The 25,554-nt window shown below is 42.8% G+C and overlaps 1 protein-coding gene across 3 annotated transcripts in view; it reads left to right on the top strand.

The window, feature by feature from the left end:
* The window catches only part of RALGAPA2 (Ral GTPase activating protein catalytic subunit alpha 2), a 282,250-nt gene that overhangs the window by 120,360 nt on the left and 136,336 nt on the right, over positions 1–25,554 (top strand). For all 3 annotated transcript variants that reach the window (XM_082857547.1, XM_082857546.1, XM_082857550.1), the window contains 3 exons: positions 7,494–7,687; positions 8,494–8,592; positions 8,823–8,978. In XM_082857547.1, the coding sequence (XP_082713673.1) occupies positions 7,494–7,687; positions 8,494–8,592; positions 8,823–8,978 (449 nt within the window). The remainder of the gene's footprint in view (positions 1–7,493; positions 7,688–8,493; positions 8,593–8,822; positions 8,979–25,554) is intronic.

Genomic DNA, 25,554 nt, shown 5'->3' with positions numbered 1-25,554 from the left:
CAAAGCCATGTGCTGACTTTTATAAATTATTGGGTAGTATTGATAATTTGTGCTTCTCAAATGTGTGGTTCTTTTGGAAATGATTTAAAAGTCTTCATATATATAGTGATACATAGACATGTATAATGATTTTGAATAATAATACCATAAACTTATAAGGGATTTGACAGTTTACAAGGAACTTTGAGGCATCCTCTTTGATTTTTATGGTAAGCAGGCCAAGTCATACAAATTCTGTTCTAGGGATGGAGAAGCTGAGACGCAGAGAAATTGTGTTGTCTCGCTGGGGAGTAAGTGCCAGAGTTGGAACTTGGCTTCCAGAGTGTTCTGACTCCAGATGCAGCGCTGTGCCTACTCCTTTCTTCTACGCTGCTGTTAAAATTACAGCTGCAAAGCCCTCTGAACTATTTGAGAATTATTAACACATTTATGGAATAAATGGCTTCTTTGGGTCCAACATACAGATTGTCCAACGGAAATCATCTTCGTGGTACTATCAAAGGCAATATTGAATTTTCAGTAAGTTGAATTTACTTAAACAAGGACTAGTTTTAATTAGTTTTATTGAAAGGAAAGAAAATTGGGTGATTATGTCTTTTGTCTGTCCTCTGGGAAGATTAGTTCTGATCCCATCTCAGAGTGTGCATGGGACCGCTCAATTTAATAAACTCGTGTGAGGTAATTTTATATGATGCACTCTCTGTTGTGATTAACTCCTCCAAATACTTAGTTCTTCTTTGAAATTCTAATATCGAGAATCAGTACACTCAGTTCAATAGTTCATCTTGTCATCTGTGAAAAGGACAAACCGTAATATGATAAGGTTTAAGGATTATCGCAGTTCTGAATTTAACTTTCTGTTCTTAGGAGAACAATTTCTTCATAAATGGACAAAATAAAACTCATGTTACCCTGATCTCCAGGACACACAAAGAGAGTGATCCAACAATTTGAGTGTGTCTCTGTTTCTCGTTGAATAACCCTACCAGTTATCAAATGCTTAGAATAATAAACTGCTTCCAAAATCTGAAATTCCTTTATCATTGGCAAGCTAACAGTTCAGTTTTATATTTGCTTTCTTATTTAAATCATTTCATGTTTTCTGAGAATAGCAGCTAAATTTATGGGGTATTGTTTCACAATGTGTCTGGGATTTGTATGGCAAGACATGGAGACATAGAGATGATTGTCATGAAGGAAGAAGTTTATAGAAATAGGGGCACGACATGCCATGCAGGGGGGCACATGAGGAGGCACAAGGGTTAGGGGCAGGAAGACAGGGGAAAACGTGGGCAACAGCCTTTACTGTCGTTTACACGGGAAAGGGAAGGCAAGGCAGGCTATGCAGACTCAGGAGCGGCTAGTTGGGATAATTTCAGCAGACCCTAGAGCACAGACACTGGCCCTGGTTGCCTGGTGCCGGACCCCATGGTGATGAGGGCACAGGGACATCCCCTTGATGGCAAGAGCTGGACAGAGGAGGTAGGTGGGAGGCCTGGGTTTGGGATTGTGGGATTTGCATGTGGAAGACACACTCCCTGGGGAGTTGTTTGCTATCTCTAGGAATTAGCTAACCCTGGGACGGGCAGTCCCTTCCTGGTCAAGGAGGCCCCAGATGCCAGAGCGTCAAGAATCCTGAAAATAAGAAATTAGAGTTGACTCGTGCGTAAGTTTTGTTCTGTTGAGCTTATGATTTTCTAGCGGGGAGTATTTTTGACTCTATAGGTAAGAACCAGTATTGCTGTTGACCTCATCTCTTATTTAGCAAATAAGCTTATAGTCTAGAAATACTGAATTTGATGCTATAAGAAATAAAAAGATGAATAAGTCATAGCCATGACTGACTTATGAGCTTACCAAAAATAAGACATTTATCCTGATAAGGACAAATAATGCAATAAGTGCTATGTGATTTATTTAAAAGGAGTTTTAATCACAGGGATAGACGAATAGACTAAGGGAATGGAGTGTAAAATACATACTGGATCCACACAGGCACGGAGTCTTGATACACGAAAGAGACAGCATTCCAGGTCTGACAAGGGAAGAATGGACTGCCCCCACAAAGGCCTGCGGGACAGTATTTAGCCACAGGGCAGAAAATGGGACAGATTCCCTACCTCCCACCTTGCCCACAGCCAGGTGCCTATGGATAAAATACTTAAATGTGGAAAGGAAAACTTAAGAACTTTTGGAAGAAAATATCCTCTAAAAATATGTCTAAGACCTTGGGGTAGGGAAGGCTTTCTTAAATGGGATGGAAAAAAAAAAAAAAGCTAACCATAAGAAACGTGCCAGTCATTAATTCAACTTCAGCATAAGGAAAACTTTCTTTTCATTGTCAGAGAAACTTTAAGAACTCAGGGTTAGCAGAACGCTGCAGGTAAGGGCCAGCTCTGTTGCTCCTTCCAGGTGCCTGTCAAATCGCTGATACGTTTTAAGATAAAGTTCAGTAAGAAGTGGTTTTCAGCATTTTGCTTTAGTTGGGGAAAGGTCAGTGGTGTTCCCCCCACACACACTGTTGCAAGGTAAGCTTCAGGGGCGGGATTGTCATTGGTCATTGCCCACTGGTCATGTTCACAGCTGGTTCTTGGCTCCCAGGACACTACATAGTAGGAGAGGAATAGTCAGTAAATACTTGAATCAGTGAATGAATAAGCTTTAAGCTGCAGGCTGTTGTTTGAGTTAGCTAAAAACAGCAATGAAATTTTAACCTTTTTTGATGATAAAAGATATGTACAATTGCGTTTCCAAGTCTCTTGTTTAGTATATTTATCACAGCCCTGCCTCTAGATGTTGTTATCAAAATCCTTTGACCTTTTCTGCTTTTAATTGTAACTTCTGCTTTTAATTATCACTGTTACCTGCCACCAAAACCATTCACAGGAATGGTGTGTCAGCATCCTCTGCCGTTGCAGACATTTTTGGCATTTCCACCAGGCTTTGATCTATTTTGAAAACATAAAACTTTCTAAAGAAAAATAACGATGAGAAGTACCGTGGGGTTGCTTGCTCTCCTTTGTAATCTTTAACATGAATGTTGCGTGTGCCTGGGAAGCAGATGAGGAAGGAGAAAGAGGGTCAGGCGGCAGTGACGGTCAGCAGAGTGCCAACCTGTGTCGTCTCCACTTTTAATCAAAAGTCTAGGCCTAATTTTTCTGGTCCCAGAATTAAGGTGTTTCTGTCGAGCCTTTGGGTTTGTGCCTTTGGTTAAGTTTTCAACTCAAAAGGGAAAATCATTGGGCTTCCCTGGTGGTGCAGTGGTTGAGAGTCCGCCTGCCGTTGCAGGGGACACGGGTTCGTGCCCCGGTCCGGGAAGATCCCACATGCTGCGGAGTGGCTGGTCCCATGCGCCATGGCCGCTGAGCCTGTGCGTCCGGAGCCTGTGCTCCGCAACAGGAGAGGCCACAACAGTGAGAGGCCCGCGTACCGCAAAAAAAAAAAAACAAAAAAGGAAAATCATTTCCAAAGCACCAGCTATGTTTCATCAACCCTCCACCAAACCTACACGAGACTGCTGCTGTGTGAAGCCGCCCTTGGGTCCTAAGTGCCTGTTTTACTGATTATGAAGACTTAACTCATGGCTAAAATCCTTTGCATAGTTGCAAAGTTCTGAACTTTAGATTGCTCCTGTATTAAAGTCCTGTATGTGTTGGGAGAAAGATGATATAACTTTTGTTTGTTTGCAAGACTTCCTACTTTAACAACAACAAAAAAATGTTAATGTCTCTATAGCATTTAATAAGAATGGAACAAAAAGATGCTAGGCTAGCATACTAGCTTACTCATGAAAAAGAAAATGAACTAAGTGTTTGGTGTTTTTAAGGTGAACATGAAATTTTCAGAAATCTCTCAAATCCCGATTCTTAATTAAGTGCTGCTTCACTGAGGAGCCATCTACATGCAAAATGTCAGCATCTGTTCTGTTACTTATGCCATGAGTGGAATAATTTTGGGTAAAAACATTTCAACTCATTAAAAATTTTTTTTCACAGTAATATTGAGCATGCAATCGTTTCAAATACCTCGAAAAGACTCCCTGTATTTTGATAATATGATGGGGGATGCTACCTAGAATTTTATCACTGAGGAATACATTTTTCTGAGAGCAAAGCAGTATTGAAACAGATTCTTTTTTTGGAGGGGGGGATCCTTCCATAACTGAGAATGTGTTTGCTGGCAGGTAGCAGGGAGGTGTAGGTGATAAGACACCTGAACTCTGTTTACTTGGAGCTGTCACTCAAGGGAAGTCCCAGCCTGACTAGAAGGCTGGAGGCTAATCTCCACCTCAGATGGCTGCATTTTGGGGGTGATGGTTGGGGATGGAGCAAAGCTCTAAGTCACTGAGTTCCCTTACTTTTTTCACCCCTCAAGGAATTAAAGACTCATGGATGAGAATTTTTCTCATTCTTCTTGAGCAAAATAAATGCTGTCTCATGCTGCTTGTTCACTTGGGAGCTTAGGTTGGTTTGTAAGGTTCGTTTGAAGCTTCAGCAAACAAACCTTCTTGGACTGTCAGATGCTACTGTACGCATTTGACAGAGTAAACGTGAGGAGGTCGAGCCTCTCTTCTGAGGTTTTGTAAAAGGCAGTCTGAGAGCCCAGAAGGGCCGTAGTTAGGCTTTTGCTGTCTGCAGGCACACTGTGTGGGATTCCGGCTTGGATTTTCTGTGTCACCTCAGTTGATTGTATGATACGGATGTGGGAAATACAGATGTGTTTTGCTCTAAGAAGGAACAGTGCTCCTGGATTTGGGAAGATCTGTCCATGACAACATGTACCATCCATATCAAATCCTCTGTTGCAGGGTCTTGGCATCTTTCCATAACGAATATATCGATAATAAGCTATCAGCAGCTGTCTCGGGCACAGTGCGGGAAGCGCACGGAGCCCGCCCTGGATTTGCCCTGGTCCCTCCTCCACCCACTCCTCCTGGTCCTTGCTGGCTCTGCTCATCCCTCTGCTTGAGCTCCTTGCATCCGTAGACTGTGCTCCCATGTCTATGGTTAGAGGCCCCAGCAATATACGCACCCAAGATGATGCTCAGCGGTGGTTAATGGTTGCCACCGTGTCTGGGTGGGACACGGCTCTTTGAACCCCCTCCAAAGATTCAAAAGAGAAACAAAGCAGAGGTGACTTAAACGGAAAGCCAAAAGTAAGATGTGAGAGATAAAAATCAAATAAATCAGCAGCTACAATAAAAACAAACAATTTAAACTTGCAATTCAATTCAGAAACTCTTGGGTTAGGTTGAAGACATAAAATCCAGCCATATGATGTTTACCAGAGGTACCCCTAATACATAATGTACAGGGAGATCCTAAGTAAATAAATAAACACATTGATACATAGGAAGAAAGGTGGACCGGGGGTGTAGCTCTGTGTGTGTCAGTCACATAGACTTTAAAGCAGAAGCCATTTATTAGTGACAGCAATAATTCTGAATTTATATGAACTTCATAGCCTCCAGATATATATGAAGCAAAGTTTGACAGAATTACTAGGAACTACTGATAAAACCATAATCATAGTAGGAAATTTTTGTATCAGCTCTCATTAATAGATGAGTTAAGCAGAAAAAATATTAAAATAGAGAAGATTTACACAATACAATTAATCTTGATTGAATGTAGATCTATATATGTGAAATTTTTTGAACTTAATTTAAAAATACCTGAGATTTTTTTTTTCAAGCACATGGAACATTTACAGAAATTGACCAGTTAGATCATTAAGCAAGCCTCAACAAGCGTCCATGATTTGAAACTGTATTACATTCCATGAATATGATGAAAGAAATTCAGAAGAACAAAAAGAGAAGAAAACGACATTAAGAAACTAAAACTGCATTTCAAATAAATTAAGTCCAAAAAGAAATCAAATTTTGAACTGGAAAATATTTCAAATTGACTACAGCGAAATGTAGCTGAGTACTGATATGGAGGAAAATATGTGGCCTTAGGTGTGTACACTAGAAGCAAAAAACACTAATTTATTCAATGTCTTATTCAAAAAATCAGGAACAGAATGGCAGCAGAATAATATACAGAAGTTGACAAAAAAGGAACTAATAAAGCTAAGTACATAACATATACTAGAAAGCAATAGAGAAAGCAAAGTCCTCTCTTTAAAAACATGAATAAAATAGACAAATAGGCAAGATAAATCAAGGAAAAAATATTGGGAGTGAAAAAGGGAACAGAGCTACAAAAACAATATAAAATTAAAAAATAGTACAATAGGTTAATTCTAATAGAGTTATTTAAAATTAAGAGGACAATTCCTAGCTTTACTGAAGCTTCAAATAAAAGAGAAACTGTCTTTTTCAACCTGTTTCAGACAGGTTGAAACTGTCCAGAGTTAATAATTTTTCACCCAAAGAAATTTCAAGAATTGGAACGCTGCTGACTCTAAAATTACAAAGGAAACTACAGGAAAGTGAGCACTTTTCCAACACAGAATTCTGTACCCAGCCAAACTATGAATTACAAGTCAGGGACCCAAGACTTTCTGACATGAGGACCTGCGCCTTCCTCAGGCAGCCACAGGAAGACGTGGTCCACTAAAAGCGAGAAGCAAGCAGAGAAATACCGTGTGCCGTTTGTGATTCTGGTCTTACAAAGAAGAAATATAAACGTGTTCACACAAAAGCCTGTATGCAATTGTAGCTTTATTTATAATCACCAAAACCAGGAAACTCTCCAATGTCCTTCATCAGGTCAGTGGATAAACTATCATACCTGTGGATACACAACCCCGTGGATGAATCTCTCAAATAAACGCATTATGCTAAGTGAAAGGAACCAGACAGAAAAGCTGCTTGCTATAGGGTTCCATGTATCGGACATTCTGGAAACTGCAGAATGTAGGGACACTGTAGGGACAAAAAACAGCAGGGGTTGTCTGGAACAGAGGTTCGGGGAGGGGACTGACTGTGAAGGGGCACTTGTGGAGTGAAGGGGCTATTTCGTATCAATTATGGTGGCAGTGTGTGGTGACAGTTACACCATCGTATACCTTTCTTACAAGTCCTTGAATCCAAGGAGGGTAAAATTTATTATAAGCAAATTATATAACCCTCCCCCCCGTAAACCTGAGTGAATAGTAACAGCCACCACAAATGTCACTCCAGCCATGAGGCCTCCCCGACCACCTTTTTTCATGGCCCTGTTCCCTACCTATCGTGCTCAAGTTCTCCTCCCCACCCCACTGCTGCTTTTATAAAGCCCTTCACAGGGTCTCCAGGAACTGTTCTGTCATCTCTGGGCTGTTGTCCTTTTAGTTGGAAAGGAGCAGAATCATCTAACCTTTCCTCATGGAGCCCACTTTTCTGTCCTTCTGTCCTTCCAAGTTGTCAGCCATTTCATACTTCATCTTATTTTACTCTGAACACGTAAATTTTCAAGCACAGGTAATTTGCATGACAGAAAAAAAGGCTGTAACAATGAAATCAAAATTGCATTTACAGGGTTAACACACATCTTTCCCCACAGATAGCAGCGAATGCCTTGCTGATGACTGTAGCATAATCGCTGGGGGGACCCTCACGGGTTGGCACCCGGACTCGGCCGCCGTGTTATGGCGAAGAATCCTGGGAATCCTCGGAGACGTGAATAATATCCAGTCACCCAAGATCCATGCCAGAGTGTTTGGCTATCTCTATGAACTCTGGTACAAGCTAGCGAAGGTAAGTCCTGCCATCACCTTTTATTCTAATACGGGAACATTGCCTTATCACTTGACATAAAAACTGTGTTGCACGTAACTTCTGAACAGAAGTTTAGATGTTTAGACAAAGTACGTTTGACGATCCAAGACTAAATAATAATACTTATAGTTTGGTCATTTTATAAATGCCTAAGAGTTATTTCCTTTAATGTGCAAGTAGACTGTTACTATAGGATATTAAAGAATGGGATGTTATACACTAGTTTTAGTTACTCTCTTTATCAAGTGATACTGGTTTTATTGTACAAAATTGGAAGAATGTAGAAAAATGCTAAGAAGACAATCTCACCATCCACAGAGAAAACCAATATTAATATATAATCTTATTTCTGTGGATAAACATATTTTTATAAAAGAACTTAGAGTCCATACAATTTTCATTCTGGTTTTTGTTTTTGTTTACAACATACATTTTCCCCATGCTAGTACTTTTTTTTTTTTTTTTTTTCCAAAAACACAGTTCGTGTTTATACAGTATAACCTATGAAACCATTCCTTATCATTTGGAGTTCAGGGAGGCCTCTCCAGGCATTAAGATTGAAGGAAAAACAATGCCCTTGTTTTGTATTAGATCTAAAACCACCACACAGTTCAAAAAGACAGTAGACCTCATGATAAAAGAAACACTTGTAAATGTTGTAGCTTTTCACTCAACTTACAGAAATTTAATTGGGAGCAGCTGTTTGACCATGGAGCACGTTTCTGAAGTATCATTGGGATAAACTGTGTGTTGCCTTCCCTAAAAGTCTCCTCTTTGTGAATTAGATACGGGATAACCTAGCAATAAGCCTGGATAACCAGTCTTCTCCGTCTCCTCCCGCCTTGATCCCACCCCTCAGAATGTTTGCATCATGGCTATTTAAGGCAAGTGAACATGTGTTTATTCCTTTATTGTAATTTCCTCTTCCTTCCTAAATTGAGTTTAAAAAATGTAATTGCCCAAGACTGCATGTTTTGAGGACAGGCTGGATCTCACTCCAGCCAGCGCATCCCACATCTCCATAAACAACTTTATGGAAAACTGAAAAGTAAGTGAATGGACAAAATGCATCTGCATCTGGAGTTGATTGAATCTCTAAACGTCTCCTTGGCAGGCGACAACGCTGCCCGATGCATATAAGGAAGGCAAACTCCAAGCCTACAAGCTGATCTGCGCCATGATGACCCGACGCCAGGACGTGCTGCCCAACTCGGACTTCCTGGTGCATTTTTACCTCGTCATGCACCTGGGACTAACCAGCGAGGACCAGGTATCTGGGACTCCGCCATCGCGGTGGCCTGTCGTTCGGAAAGTGCATGTCACTCTTTGCAGGTGAAATTGGGGCTTATGAAAGTACCTCCAAAATGTTGAAATCCTCATTAGTTCCGCGTCTTCTACACCCAGCAGCACCAGCGGCCTTTCAGAAATGTAAGTCTGACTTGTCTCACCGGAGCTGCTTCTCCCCACTGACTCTGCATTTCACCAGCCAAATTTGAATTTTACCCCTTGGCCTGTCCAGTTATGTATCATTTAACGTCTGCCTGTTGTCAGCCTCAAAAATACTTATCTCACCCACTTTTTGTTGGGGTTCTTCATTAGCTATGGTATGAAGAAAATGATTTTAGTCATTTAAAAATGTTCGAAAGCTACTGTCTTAAGAGTTAGGATGTTTTTGTGAACAACCTCACCTATAGATTAGGGATCCTGACATCTCTTGATAAGGAGTCTCTCAAAGAAATGTGATTGGTAGTTAAGTTGAAATAGAAGGGCCAAAGGAGCCACTAGCAATCAGCCTGTAGCCCTCGGCCTTCCTCCCTCTGGAAGTCCCCTGGTGGTAGGCAGAGGACCTGGACCGGCAGGAACACTGACTTTTGACTTGCTGTCTGAATATCAAGCAGGCAAGTGAAGAGGTTGATTTGTGAAGCCTGAGGTTATTCTGGACACTATCTGGAGGATGGATTTAGAGATGTGACAGTGGTGGGGTAGAGTAGGAGGCTGGGCCTGGAGGTTAATTAGGAAGTGATTAAACAAATATAGATTTTTTTTTTAAATGGCGAGAACTGAGATGGTAGCACTGGAGATGGGAAGAAGGAAAGGGAAAGGTTTAAGAGGTTTGAAGGCATTTAATTTTATCACGAAGTCTTCTTGACTGATTAGAGATTTGAGGAGTGTTTCAGAATTTACCCTTTAAATTGTAGATACTTACCAGTGAACTTGAATCATTCGTGAACTACCAAGTAGCCATCCTTTCTGTCTTTATTTGATGCTTTGAATATATGATGCAGACACACGGACCTTTTGATACATGGAAGAGGTCATTCTTTGGATTTGCCAGCCTTACCTTGGGCCCTGTTTAAAACTCTTGTAAAATATTCCCTGATAAACACTTTGAGCTTCAGTCACTGAACTTTTCTTCTGAAGTAATAGCCATACTGTCCTACTGAGTTGTCTCTGTCATATTCGCTCCAATTCCAGCAGTGTGCAACGGACATCTGTAGAGCAGAGACTGGACTTAGATGCACAGGCTCGTTTATTTCCTAAACAAATGTAGAAATAGAGACACATAAGTAGACCTGTTTGTACTCCTTGCTCAGATATTTTGCAGCCATCATTGCGGACGGAAGCATGTTTTACAGAATGATGCAACTCAGGTCATGGGGAAGATTAAGAGGTAGAAATAGGGAAGAGAATTAACTCACAGATAATAATGAGATCCCTCAGTGACAGAACCAAGAGAGGAAGGTTTAATTAACAACGCTGTACTTTAAAGCAGTATTTTGCTAAGATTTGCAGGAAAAACATCTACTTGGAAATGATAATCAACTGTAGAATCTTCTTATTTAATAAAAACAAATTTGAAGTCAGAATTGGGAGATTGGGATTGACATACAGTAATATGTATAAAATAGATAAGTAATAAGAACCTGCTGTATAAAAAATAAATTAAATTAAATTAAAAAAAATTTGAAGTCAGCTGTAAACAGTATTTCTAGAATGAGCTTTCCAGAAACTCACATAAGGAGGTGTGTTTAGAATCCTCTTTCTATTTTAAATTGTGTTGTAGTGAAAATGAAACAATAAAATGAGATGAAATCTGTATAACATTTGAGTACCCAAAACATTATTTCAAAAATGGGATTTTGGGACATCCCTGGCAGTCCACTGGTTAAGATTTCGCCTTCCAATGCAGGGGTTGCGGGTTTGATCCCTGGTTGGGGAGCTAAGATCGCACATGCCTCATGGCCAAAAACCCAAAACTTAGAAAAAACAGAAGCAATATTGTAACAAATTAAATAAAGACCTAAACAAATTTTTTTTAAAAAATGGGATTTTACAGTGTAGAAAAAGGAGTTTTCAAATTTTATACTTAAAATAATTTTCACGTTTAATGTATCCCTTATTTTTGGTAAAGTTTGATCTTTTGTAGTTCACTGTAAAATGTGTCAATCTTAAATGATGGCCCATTGCTAGCAGTAATCCCAACATTCAGACTTCTAAGAGAAAACGGGGATATCATAAATCTCTATTTTCTAATCAGCCTACTGTTTCGACCATTAGAAGCTTGAGTTGTTACGTGTTTCATAGAATTGACTGTTTTGCTTTAACCTTAACAATTATTGGTATATGTTTTAGAAGCCCTGACTGTCTGCCAAACAGAACTACTCTAAATAAACTTTATTCCTTTGCCAGAAGAAAATTACACAGAAGGCTTTCTAATGAAAGAAACTTTTCTCATTTAAGTAAGAAATGTCTCCGGTAATTAGTTTAACTTTTGGTCCACATGTCTAAACAGGTCATGGTGGTTGCTCCAGAACTCACATGACTTCTGGAAACACATGTTATATTAATTATAAGAAAAGAAAGCATTTGCTCTAGAGAATAGAGTTAAATTCAACGTTTTAGTTGACGCACTGTGCACCTGCAACTCGGACCATCTCAGGGCTGTTTCCATCTTGTGAGAGTTTTCAAAGAGCTACACTTCTACGTAGCCTGGCACTAAAAGCCTTCGTTCCTGCAGAGAGAACCTTGTTAAAATGTTCCTTATTTTTTTAATAAGTAATAGCAAATCATTTTTAGATTTTTAATATTTATAATTTTGTCTTCCAACAAAATCCAAAGTGAATTTCCTCCTTTGGCCTCTGGGTGGCACCCTTGTCTGCAGGACTCTCGGCTGCCTGGTTCATGGACCACACTGAGCCTTAGAACTGCTGGGAGACCCAGCGCTGTGGGAGCTCGGTGCTGTGGCCTGGCTGCTTTACAGATGCTTTCGTAGATCTGAGAGTAGCAAAATCATGCCAGTGGTGACTAATAAAGTGTTGAATTAGAAGTAAGATCTAAAATGTGAAATATCTTTATTCCAAACGTAAGAGTGCTTATAGTAATTGAAGATTTCTTCTCGTTAAAAGAAAAAAATTGTTAAACAGGTATGATTGTGTTGTGTTACAATCATATAAAATCACAATTTCATCTAATATAATAGCAAATTAATTATTTAAATAAATACAGTTATTTCTATATTTTAGAAAGTAATAATACGTATAGCAAACAGCCAGAATTCAAAATGTAGCATATTCCAAACCAACTGTTCTCAATGTTGCTTGGACCAGTTTTTTTTGTTTTGTTTTATTTTGTTTTTTTGCGGTACGTGGGCCCCTCACTGTTGTGACCTCTCCCGTTGCGGAGCACAGGCTTCGGACGTGCAGGCTTAGCGGCCATGGCTCACGGGCCCGGCCGCTCCGCGGCATGTGGGATCTTCCCGGACCGGGGCACGAACCCGTGTCCCCTGCATCGGCAGGCAGACTGTCAACCACTGCGCCACCAGGGAAGCCCGATTGGACCAGTTTTAGCTATTCCAGTCACTCAACAATGTCATAGATAAAACAGGGGCCTTACCGAGTAGTATTTCCCACAGTACGTGTACAGTGGAAGTTTACAGTTTATTAGTATGATTGAGAAAACGCTTTGAAATGGCTTTATTCTTCCTTGACTATGAACTTTTAAAAATTTCATTCTGTTACTGATTTAGAAAATATTTAGGATCATAAAAACTTTCGGAAATAACTATAAATTATGAATAAGATTCAGGATGACGTGCAGGACTGCCCAGAGTGCCTGTGAAGGGGTCTTCCAGCTGGCTTCATTCTGTCCTGCTGCTTTGTGTCTGGGGGGGGACTGGGCCGGGGGGGTGCGTGGAGGGTCTTAATTTCCCCAGCATCCCAGCACCAGACTGTGTGCTGGGAACTCATGATGTTGTCCCATCAATTCTTCTCTGCAGTTCAGTTAGATAAATATCACAACCCGCTGTATAAATAGCTAAGGCTCAAAAGGTATTGAGGACGTCTGCCCAGTGCCACACATAAAAGGGCTGTGAGAATTCACAGGCAGCCCGGCTTATTCCACACGGTCTGCCTTGCCCATTGACTCACACCAAACAGATAAGCTCACCCGACTCACATTGTGCAAACAAACAGGCCCTGGTCGTATTCCTTCTCCTTCTTGTCTCCGCTGGGCTTTGGCCTCCGTCCTGCCCCACCTCCGAATCCTCCTTACCAGACTTTCCTCCCACCCCAGCCTGCAAACACCTTCCCCAGTGGCCCGCCCGGCTCCCCACTGCCTTCTGCTTCTCTTCCAAAGCTGTTCCCGGTTTCTCCTAATACTTAAGCAGCTTTTTCACCTCAGTCTCCCCCAAAATATTTGGACATGAAAGGATTTGGATTTATTAAATACAGGTCCTATTAATTTCATCGTTATTTAAAACATATGGAAAGATCAATATGTGTGAAATGGAAAAGGACAGCTGAGGAAAGAAATTTTATTTTTATGTTTCTGAGAACATATATCAAAGACTGGAAAGTTTTCTTTGCTTAAAATAAGTAAACTATTTTTTAACAATGACTTACAGATTTAATGTCTTAATGCGATTTGTCTGTTAAATACATCAAAGTTAAATTCACTTTTAAGTGCAAAGTTTACATCAATGCAAAATTATTGTTGCAAATTTGCATATAGAAATTTTGGGAAATGTGGGTCTATGTCGTTTTCATCTATGATGTTGTATTATCGTGACTTGCAACAAACCAAAAAGCACGAGGCCTCTCTCAGGTGGGGAGATAGGTTTTGTTCCACCCCGAGGTGACCATCCAGCTACAAACTTGAGCCCTCACCATGTGAAGTCATGATACTGTCAGGTGACAGTTAAGAGCGTGGGCTTCCAGAGATAAACCCATGCACTTATGGTCAACTAATCTATGACAAAGGAGGCAAGGATACAGAATGGAGAAAAGACAGTCTCTTCAATAAATGGTGCTGGGAAAACTGGACAGCTACATGTAAAAGAATGAAATTAGAACACTCCCTAACACCATACACAAAAATAAACTCAAAATGGATTAGAGACCTAAATGTAAGACAACACTATAAAACTCTTAGAGGAAAACATAGGAAGAACACTCTTTGACATAAATCACAGCAAGATCTTTTTTGATCCACCTTCTAGAGAAATGGAAATAAAAACAAAAATAAACAAATGGGACCTATTGAAACTTAAAAGCTTTTGCAAAGCAAAGGAAACTACAAACAAGACGAAAAGACAATCCTCAGAAAGGGAGAATATATTTGCAAACAAATCAACGGACAAAGGATTAATCTCCAAAATAGATAAACAGCTCATGCAGCTCAACATTAAAAAAAAAAAAAAAAACCCAATCCAAAAAATGGGCAGAAGACCTAAATAGACATTTCTCCAAAGAAGACATACAGATGGCCAAGAAGCACATGAAAAGCTGCTCAACATCACTAATTATTAGAGAAATGCAAATCAAGACTACAATGAGGTATCACCTCACACCAGCTAGAATGGGCATCATCAGAAAATCTACAAACAACAAATGCGGGAGAGGGTGTGGAGAAAAGGGAGCCCTCTTGCACTGTTGGTGGGAATGAAAATTGATACAGCCACTATGGAGAACAGTATGGAGGATCCTTAAAAAACTAAAAATAGAATTACCATATGACCCAGCAATCCCACTCCTGGGCATATACCCAGAGAAAACCATAATTCAGAAAGACACATGCACCCCAATGTTCATCGCAGCACTATTTACAATAGCCAGGCCATGGAAGCAACCTAAATGCCCATCAACAGATGAATGGATAAAGAAGATGTGGTACATATATACAATGGAATATTACTCAGCCATAAAAAGGAACGAAATTGGGTCATTTGTAGAGACGTGGAGAGACCTAGAGACTGTCATACAGAGTGACGTAAATCAGAAAGAGAAAAAAGACAAATGTCGTATACTAACGCATATATGTGGAATCTAGAAAAATGGTACAGGTGAACCGGTTTGCAGGTCAGAAATAGAAACACAGGTGTAGAGAACAAATGTATGGACACCAAGGGGGGAAAGTGACAGGGGGGTGGTGGTGTGATGAATTGGGAGATTGGGATTGACATATGTATAAAATGGATAAGAACCTGCTCTTTAAAAATAAATAAATAAAATTTAAAAAAAAAAAAGAGCCTGGGCTTTGAGCCTTTCTGAGCACCAGGCTTGGTGTCCCTCTGATGAGCCAGGTGATCTGACCTCACTGTGCCTGGGCTCCCTTATCTGCAAATGTAGGTAATTAGAGTGCCGCCTTGGAGGGCCGTCGGGAGACTTTGAGGGGGCAGAGCGTGTAACGCACTCAGTTCAGGGCCTGGATGCGACAGCGCTCAGTGAGCACAAGCCCTCGCAGTGACACTGAGGACAGGGATGGGACAGCAGCCCCTCGACCAACCAAGCCCGTTTTATTTTTCCGATATCTTAGGGTGTTGATGTTTTTCCCCTTCCCCATATATTTTCTTACTTTTAAACATAATAATTTGAGTAAAAAAATGTAACTAGGCATCGTGGAATCTCAGACCATGGGGAGAAGTAACCCCTCCCTCTGCCATGGGTCAGACACAAGGAATGACATCTCCAGTTACCCTTTTGTGACTCGGCCGTTTCTTGTGTGTCCTTGACTGTTGGCTCCGCTTCCACCTGCTCCCCGCCCCAGGCAGCGTGCCCTCTGTGGGATGGATGCCGGAAAGCTGGACCCTTGCGGCCCAGTCGACATCCAGCCAGGTTCCGGCCCAGCAGGGGCCCCGGTGTGGCTCTGGACAGCGGGCGGGTGCGGGACAGTTGTGCTGGGGCTGCTGCTCGGGCACCTGCGTCACTGGCAGCCGAGACCCCGTGGGAACCACTCCCGGTGGCTGGGTGCCTGGCTGTGCAGGGTTCCCGAGTGGGTCCTCCAGCATCCTGTGAACCCTCTAACACCCTGGTAGAAACCCCCCTCATCTCAGTCTCAGCGAGGGGAATCTGTCGTCTGCAAGTAAGGACCTGGCTTTACCAGTGATGCCCTGCGAGGCACCGGTGGTACGGGTTCCACACGGCTCCATGTTTCAGGCGCTAAAGGCACTTGCAGCATTTCTTGTTTTCCCCTTTAATTTGTTTTGTAGCCAAGAATATTTAACTTGTTTTAGGAACATTTTGCTTTCATTCAACTTTACATTTCAATTCAGCTTTTCATTCGACTTCATATTTTAATGAACCTTTTCCACACCAATGTTAAAGAAAACATAATTCTAAACATCACGTATAGAGTGATATTCTATCACAGAAGTCAAAATAGTTTGTGATTTTCTTAGCGGATGTTACAACCTCCTCTCATGAGGTATATGATGGAATAATATAATAATAAACATATATTTGTAAAAAGATCCCAAGGGGGCCCTCAGTGAGCATAAGACTCCGCGGTGAGCCGTGAAAGCAAGGTGCAGGGGTGACACTCGTAAACTGGTCATACCTGACTCTTTTAATAACCCCAGACAGCCTGTATCATGCAGTGATACGTAATAATTGCATCACCTTTTCTCAGACAGAGAGTTGTTCCTTGCTGGAAATTTAGATATAACTAGAACCATGTATGTTAGATATACATAAATTTATAAATATATTTAAGGCTAAGCATAAATGAGCATTCAGCTTCAGAAAAAGTGAAGAATTACATGTCCGATTAAGGACCTGATTTGTCTCCTATCCGAGGAAATAATTCTAATACATCTCTGAAGTACTTCTGTACAGTGAGTGATTTTTACCAAGGTTTGAATTCATGGGATTTTAATTCAATGCTAGCAGGACAAAGTGCATATTTATAAATTTAAAGGTCCAACTGATATTTAGAGGATTAAATAATAACCTTAATGTGTATCAGTAGAGGAACTTTAGAAGTCTACCTTAAAAGCTTCACTGAAATACAATTTTTAAAAACTGTAGGGTTGTACAATGAGTAACAAAAAAGACTAATTCCAGGCCTTATTCCTAAGGTTTTTAAGAATGGGGAAATGTATATTCCAAGACTTCAGGATATCCTATGGCTTCAAAATATATTCAACTTTGACTTTAATGGAGGACAAGCCTCGTACTGGCAACTCACAGACCTGGGCACTAGATTCAGCTCTGTCCCCTGCCGGCCATGGGGACCTTGCCTGACCACAGGTGGTCAAGTGGATGAGATGGACTGGAGGACCTCGGAGGCCCTCTCTTGAGCATTATTGGGCCCTCTGATTTATTGTTAGGCATTTTATTATTAGGGTCACATTGTCCTTTCCCAAATACAGTAAAAACTTGAATAATCTTTTCCTGCTGAATATTTTTCCCCACCACAATAAAGATCTAGTCCAGTTCTGAGGGCATATCCAGTGGTATGAGACCCACAGGTAATGAGTATCCGTGATATCCATCCACTTGTGAAAAGGGCCAAGTGAGTGACACACACACTGTAGGGAGGGAACTGTGCTCAACACCCCTCGAGCTCAGTTGGCTTGAAGGCAGCTCACAGGGGAGATGGGATTTGAGTAGGATTTTCAACGATAGTTAGGATGACAAGAAGCAGGGTGGGATTTCACGGGCTGTGTTGAAGGAACAATGACCAGAGTGGTTTTGATTTAGTGCCACATACGTATGTGGACATAACGCATGGACGAGGATCCAGGCAGCACTGGAGAGAGCCTTGGTTCAGAGCCATGTTCGTCCCACAGATAATGGGGAGCTGGGCACAACACTCAACACGACCAAAAAGCACGTTAAGAAGTTTAAGGCACAGTGGTTCTGTGGGACGGATTAGGGTCAGGAGAGAGTGATGGCAACAGGCATAGAAAGGGACCAGGTAACGCGGGCCCAACAAGGGTTTATGTGTGTGTGTGAATTTATTTATTTATGTGTGTGTATACCTGTCTGTGTGCATATATATATACTTGTGTGCACGTGCGTTTTGTGTATTTTGTGTGTGGAATATCGTGGACCAGTGGGGTGTCGGACTGAGTGGTACGTGGCCCGAGAAGACAAGGTCTCCTGACACTATTCTCATGATCTCTCAAAGCATACGTTGGTTCAGAAAGGCAAGGTGATGAATTGAGAAAAGGTGAGGGCAGGGTAGGACGGGACCCCCTCCTCAGCATGGACATCGCAGCACCAGGGCAGGCTCCACAGGTGTGTCAGGATACAGCCAGGGGTGTCCCCAAAGAACTCTCGCCTGTTGGGAAGTAGAAATGTACGGGAAAGCTTTCCAGGCACATTTTCTCTCCACGTAAGAGAACGTGTTTTCTAATCCTGTCGGAATTCAGATGGATGATGTGCAAACTGTAGATTTATTTACAGTTATTAAACTAGAACTTCTAAAAGTCTCAGTTATTTTGTGTTATGTTAGCCAGTTTTGCTACTGTTTGGTTTTCGAAGTAATTAGACACTTAAAAACAAACTCTTTTATTTTTCTAAAAATATAATTCCTATTAGTTTGAATTTACTTTAGTCAAATTAAATGATCTTTTATTGAAATAAGAGTTTACTGTAGCAATAAACAAACCTTTCAAGTTTGACATAGGTTTGACGGAAGAAGACCGTATATAAGGATAGGCAGTGTATGTCAGTCCTCTCTTGACATGTATCGTTAAGTGAATAATAATTCTTATCATGTGCTTGTTGTACAAACTCAGAGTGATGAAATGTAGCCTGTATCATAGAGTTAGTCTTCTATCATCAAGTAACATCCACTGGTTCCTGAGTGTTTCCCCAGAAGGTTTCGTGAGAATGGACAAGCCATAGATTAGTCAAGTTTCATCAAAGAAGATTTTATTATAACTTTGTTCAGCTCTCAGTGGCCATGGAGACTTAAGATAGATGACTGCACCAAAATAACAGGCTGGAGAGCTTTTTCCTTTTCTTTTCAGTTGTAAAACCAGTAATTATTTTCATTAAGCTGCAGACCGAGCCCACTGACACCTAAGTAAGGAAAGTGGAAATATGTGAAAGGTAACAGATGGCGGAGGCTTCGGTTATGAGGGTAACACGTGTGCAGCGAACTTGTTCCACAGCTTTAAAAGGTGTAAGGTGATAGCATGGGGGGTGGTCCAGAGAGGAGAAGTCCACCGGAGAGGCGGACACTAGAGTTTTGTTTGATTTCCCTTTTGGAGCTGAAGATGTCAAGACTTTCTTTCAAGTAAATGCTATCAGTGAAGGATACGAGTTATCTCTATTTAGCCATCAGAGTCTAATAAGCACATACTGCGTGAAATACATTAAATAAAAATGCAATATAATAGCAACTCAATATATGTGAAAAATTAAAAGATTTTATTCCTACTAAATACACTTACCATGTAATGTATAAGCTGGCCTGCATTTTTCAGCGTAGAAAACGTTCTTTGGCCCTGAAGTCTCTCTGGAAGAGACTCTGCTGTGGTCTCTTGCAGCCCAAGTCACCAGAATCTTCCTTCGGAGACTCTTCCCAGACAGAGTGGGCACTCCATCAATGTGTCAATTGACGGAGCGTCGAAGGACTAACAGGAGAGCTCCTTAACCCACATGCGTCCCGGGGAGGAGCGGTGACCGTGGCAGCTGAGCTGGACCTTTCGGTTGAGCTTTCGGCTCCGTCAATTTCAAAGCAGGCGTTGACCTTGCGCAGTGGGGAGCTCACCCACATTGATGGGAGAACAGTGATTCCTGAGATGCGTGGGGACTCCGGGGACATTGGGCGTGTCTGGAGACGTTCTGTTTGTCACAGTGGGCGGGGGCTGCACTGGCATCTAGTGGGTAGAGGCTGGGGATGTCACACACCCTAAGGCACCCAGGACCACAGCAGAGACTTCACAGCCTGAAGTGTCAGCAGTGCTGAGGTTGGGAAACCCTGTCCTCGAAGAGAAGTTGTTCAGGTGCCACCAGGCCCTGTGAATTAACCCACAAAGCTTGGCAGGCATCAGAGGATGAAAGGCAGCTCTCAGTGTAACCAAGGACGTGAAAGCACACGAAGGTTTAACCAGGGAGACTAAAGCAAGAGAGGCAAGTGTTTTAGGTTGAACTGTATGGAAATTGCCAACGTGAGACTGTTTCTCCAAAAGGGGGGTGCAGTTTCCTACGGTTGAGCTGGTAAAGTTCCCCATTTATTTAGTTTTTCATTAATTAATTAATTTATATTTGGCTGTGTTGGGTCTTCGTTGCGGTGCACGGGCTTCTCATTGCGGTGGCTTCTCTTGTTGCAAGCATGGGCTCTAGGCATGCAGGCTTCAGTAGTTGTGGCACGTGGGCTTCAGTAGTTGTGGCTCGCAGGCTGTAGAGCGCAGGCTCAGTAGTTGCGGCGCACGGGCTTAGCTGCTTCACGGCATGTGGGATCTTCCCGGACCAGGGCTCGAACCTGTGTCCCCTGCCTTGGCAGATGGATTCTTAACCACTGTGCCATCAGGGAAGCCCCCCCATTTATTTTTTACTTTGAAGAAGTACAACATGGAGTGAGCTGATTAATTCAGAGTCAACGAAAAATATCTGCAATGTGTTTTGCCCAGAGCCCAGTCTGAATGAGGGGTGGCGCTGCAGGCGTGAGTGGAGGGGCTGGGGGATCAGTGGGGTCCTCTGCTCACCCACGCAGGCCACCCGGGAGCCGACAGGGAGCAGGTGACCAGAGCACAGACTGCGTGGCGCAGAGTCAGCCCGCAGGCACAGATGATCGCTTTCTCCAAATGTCCGGGGCCCCAGTTCCGTCAGGGCAGGTGGCCGATTTGGGGTTTGCAAGCCTCTCACACTCTGGGGAGTCTTTCCAAGGCCACCTGGCCTGGCCGCCACACGGGCAGCCTGGGGAGAGGGACGTCCACTGTGGAGCTTGAGCCCTGACCTTGCGTGTAGGTCCCTGTTTCCTTGCGTCGGTGACCACACGGGCTTTTCTAGCTTGAGGTTCTTGTCCTGTGAAGTGGGGTCCTTACGACTCTCTCAGGGGCCTTGGAAAAGTGAGCACGGTGAGGCCCTGATGCTGGATGGCAGAAGGGGTTCCCTGTGGCTGGAATATCGCTTGTTGACCTAGAAGATCATCTTTTCCCATTTAGAATTTGACGACGATTTTTAAGAAAATTCACATTTTTTCTTTAGGCAGAGAAGAAATCAGAGGTCGAGAAAGAGATGGTTTCGACCATTTCAAGTACTAAATGGTTACTTCCGGCGAGGGACGCTTTAACTCCCATTTGGAAGGGAGTGATTTTTGAATGTAAGAGATTTTCAATCATGACTGTGATTTACGATCCATCAAGGTTGGGTTTGGATACGATGAAATAACATCAAGAAGAGCATTTTAAACGGCAAGTTTTGTTTCTTTGAGAAAGTGCTCTCCTTGTGGGGAATAATCTCTTTTTGTCTGTTGATTTCTTTTTAACACATAACAATAAGTGGCAGGGTAATAATTGCAGATTGTTCAGCTATTAACGCTATTTACTGGAACACATTTCAGAGAGAACATTGTTTTCTGAAGACAATAAACAACAGTTTTCTTTTGTTCTTCCATGGAGAAACATCCTTTGGTAGGTATACGTGGGCTAGAGAAATATTAACACGAGAGACCCTTTTAGTAATAAGACATTAAAGTAAAATACCTACCTTTTTTTTTTCTTCCCTTCTCTTACTTGAGCCTTGGGTTGAGTGTGTGCAGTGTGGTGCTCCTCTCAAGACCCAGTGCCTTTGGGTCACCCATTTGCCTCCCCTCCTGGGTCCCCCTGGAGTATTGGCTGTTCCCCAGAGGATCCCTGTGCTCTTGGTCTGGCCTCACTCTCAACGGTACATCACGGTTCCCTGCCTCTTAGAGGACATTGCTGGAGGCAGGGGCCCTGCTTTACTCTGCCTCAGACCCCTCACAGCGGCTGCCATGTACCTTCAAGCCCAGTGTGCACCCGAGAAATTTGTCAACTTACTGTTAGCTGTTTTTGTCTGGAATTATCAGAATGACTTGGCTTTCATTTCAGACTCTTTTTTTAATGAATAGATTTTTAATCCAGTCTACTTCAAGTCAATTTTCAATCAATCCTTCAAAAATTAATATTTTAATGAGATTACGATTCAAAATGCTGCTGTAATTTAATAATAGCCATGATGTATGGGGCTTTAGAATTTACAAAATGCTTTCTCTTCGTACATTAATTTTTAAATGTTGATCGGGTATTCCTGGAATTTGAAGCGATGAGTCCTGTGTCGACTCCTTAGAGGTCAGTTAATTACTCCGGGTGGCCTGATTCCCTCCCGTTCTGCTCTGCTGGGATTTGTGCCAAATGGTCTCCGTCGCAGGATGGACAGCCGGGCTGGGTCTCAGGGTCGCTGATACTGCTTCTTTGTCAGTGGTTCTGGCCTGAGGTTTCTTCAGAATCGGGTTGACGGAGCTGGCTCGTCTGGTGATTTTTCTCTCAAATCTCAGCTATTCTTGGGAGCTCTATGTCCAGAAGGAGTAGCAGTTGTACTTCTGTTGCCCAAGCGGAAACCGAAAATGGTACCAATTTGGACAGCTCTTGTCCTCTGTCCAACGCTGGCGGGATGGTCTGTAGGCTCCCGGAATTGAATGACCACTGGGTTGTCCTCTTTTTTTTTTTTTTTTTAACAGAACACAAAAATGTTGAAAGCCTCATTTGTGCTCCTATGTGCATGTGGAATAATTTTACTTTTAAGGAAGCAAATTAAAGAAACATGCATTTTGTGTTATCATAGAATGAAAAGAATGAGTAATTATCACATTCCGAAGTTTTTTTATTTTCTGGTGTGAGAACACACCAGAAGACCCATTGGAAGCTCCAACAGAAATAGTTTTTTGTCTTTAACTTGTTCCTGGCCATGGGCTGGGAGACAGCCAGCAGATCTCAGCAGCACCAGGCGGGCCTGAGAACCAGGCATCTCGACTCCAGCAGGTGAGGAGGGGGCGGGGGTAGACTCACTGGACGCTGGGCTTTAACAGCGTCAGAAGCCCTGGGTCTTGCAAGCAGAGTTGAAGCTACAGGTAAATGAACACAGAAGACACACCTGTTGTAGGTTCTCTGCATTTTCAGGGAAAAATACAAATCTCGATTTCTTGTTGCAACCCTAGGCAATTTCTTGGTGTCTTTCCACCGAATATTTCCAACCACCCGCTCCCCACACCCGTGCCTGTGCACGCACACACACGCGCACACACGCACACACACGCACACACATGCACAGAGTTCGTTTCTAGCAGTTTCCTAGGAAGAATGCTTGGCAAAGTCTCCTTCTTATTCAGAAGGTCGTACTCTCTGACCCGGTTCCATCCTGTGATTGCACTTCCGTGCCAGTCAGGGCTGCATGTCTACTGTATACATTCCAGAAGCACATTTTTAAGCCACAGCAGCCATTTGTTGATTTCACTTGAAAGTATAGCTTTAAAAATACATGTGCGTTTTTCAACGATTCGTGGGCAAAGTGAATGAGTTGAAAGAATAATCTGCACTGGAGAGCCCTCCACGTGGTGCTGTGCTCCACGTGTGAGTCTCGCTGCTTACGGGTGTCCACTGGTGGCTCATGGACCACAGGCTCACAGTTTCTCTTCCAGTAAAGACAAGGAGCGCACCTGGATTTGTGTCCAAACCTTGGGCACTTTCTGGCCTTGATCGACCTCCTACTCCATGTCTGTGAAATGGAAAGATCGAATGATGACCTTTTAGATCTTCTCTAAGTTTTTATGGTCCCAAAGGAACAAGGTAAACACACTGCCACCCAAATTCATTAGAGATGTGTTTTCCCTCCTGGATTTCTGTACTTTGTCCTAAGATAACAGGAGTGTGGGTTGGGTTCTAGCGGGTCCCAGCGTGAGGGTGAGGAACTATTCTGCTTGGCATCAGGGGGGATGTCGATTATACCTGCCCTGCGCCTTTGCCACGGCCTTGGGTGGTGCCTGAGTGTGTTAAGCCTATGGTTTCCTCCAAGAGTTTCTTTTCAGTATCCTAAGAAGAATATATTTCTAGCTGATGTAGTCCTGAGACAGGATGAACAGTGAATCTGGGAACAGTATGGCTGCGCGACTCTTTGGTATCTACATGAATTAGACGTGTGCATGGTTCACTCAATGGGGTAATTACTACCTTAATGATTCTGTAGGTACTCGCGTGATTAGGCGCCGTCTGTACGTTGCTAACCGTCTTGTTATTGATGATGCCGTGACTCCCTACTTCTGCTTCTGCTGCAGAACATGGTCAGAGCTGTAGAGGATGGGGCGGAGGAGACAGTGGAGAGACCTGATTCAGTTTGGCCTCTTCTGAAACGAGCAGCCAGTTGCCGCAGAGAAAGCAGAGTTTAGTATCCTCCAGCCCCCTCCTGTACCCCACCCCCGTCCCCTGGTAAATTCTTGGAAGGCACAGAAGCCTTTCTACGCAGACTTGGCTGTCAGGGGCGGTGGACCCTCTTCCAGAGTATGGAGTCCATGTCCGGCGAGCTGAGCGCGTGGTCTGTGAGCACGCGAGTCTAACGCAGCCTCCAGGCCGCCCCCCCACCAAGCCCCCGCCACTTACCAGCAGCAGCTCCTTGAAGCCCTCACTTGCTAAAGTCTCGTCGCGAGGGGTTAATCACTGCTCCGGAGCATCTGCACCAGCCTCATTAGGCCGGCCTGTTGTGCAAACTGTCATGTTTCAGATTTGAAGCTTATCAGGGTCACGGCTAAGACAGTCCTTACAGAGGCAGGTCGAGGCATCTCCAGGGCCTGGGGCAGCGGGGGGCGGGTGGCAGCTGGCAAGTCACTTCTCTCTATGACCCTGTGACAGTGTCCCTCGTCTTGTGGAATCATAAATGTGCCAGGATTTCCTGATGGGTTTGCCACCTCCCTGCCTGTCTCCCCTAGATCGTGGTGACAGCGCACAATTCTATGAATACGTTAAAAACTACCAAGCTGTACACTTTAAAGCGTGAATTTTATTAAAGGTAAATTACATCTAAAGCTTTTACAAATAACAGAAAGAAAAAGAAGCAGTTAAGACAACGCAGTAACATATCAACTTCAGTATCAGATAAAATTCATACAGTGTTTCTTAAAATCAGTTAACCAATCAGTCTCCCCCTTTTCCTGAAGCAGTCAGTCAGTCTTCATCAGTTTAAAGGCGAGCTGAATTTTTCTTCACAGATGAGGGATTAATTGTAGAACAATCATAAAAAAATATTTGAGGCTCTCCTTTAGGGCTTGAGGGTTGCAGTGATTTTCTCTGCCATCTGCCCGCTTGTTCTGTCACTGATCCCATGCACAAGGTCAAAGCAGCAGCTCCTGCGACCCTCAGAAGTTTGTTTTGTGTTTGTCACTCCCTCCTTTGCATGCTGCCATGTCTTCTCCGGAGCATTCCTCATGGCGAGAAGTGCGAGGTGATTTTGTTTCTCCAGCTGCAGAACCCAATTACTCTGTCCTGTCATATTTCTTCCGGCCTTGGTAACAAAGTTACACCCAGAGAAGTAACATTTGTCCAGTACGTATAAAAATCTCCGCCTTTTCTCCAAACGGATTACACCACGCTTAGCCTTTTGAACAGA

This window comes from Leucopleurus acutus, assembly GCF_964270905.1.
Source record: "Leucopleurus acutus genome assembly, chromosome: 16".
Lineage (NCBI taxonomy): Eukaryota > Metazoa > Chordata > Mammalia > Artiodactyla > Delphinidae > Leucopleurus > Leucopleurus acutus.
Note: the sequence above shows the minus strand (reverse complement) of the source record. Positions and strands in the feature narration are given on the sequence as shown.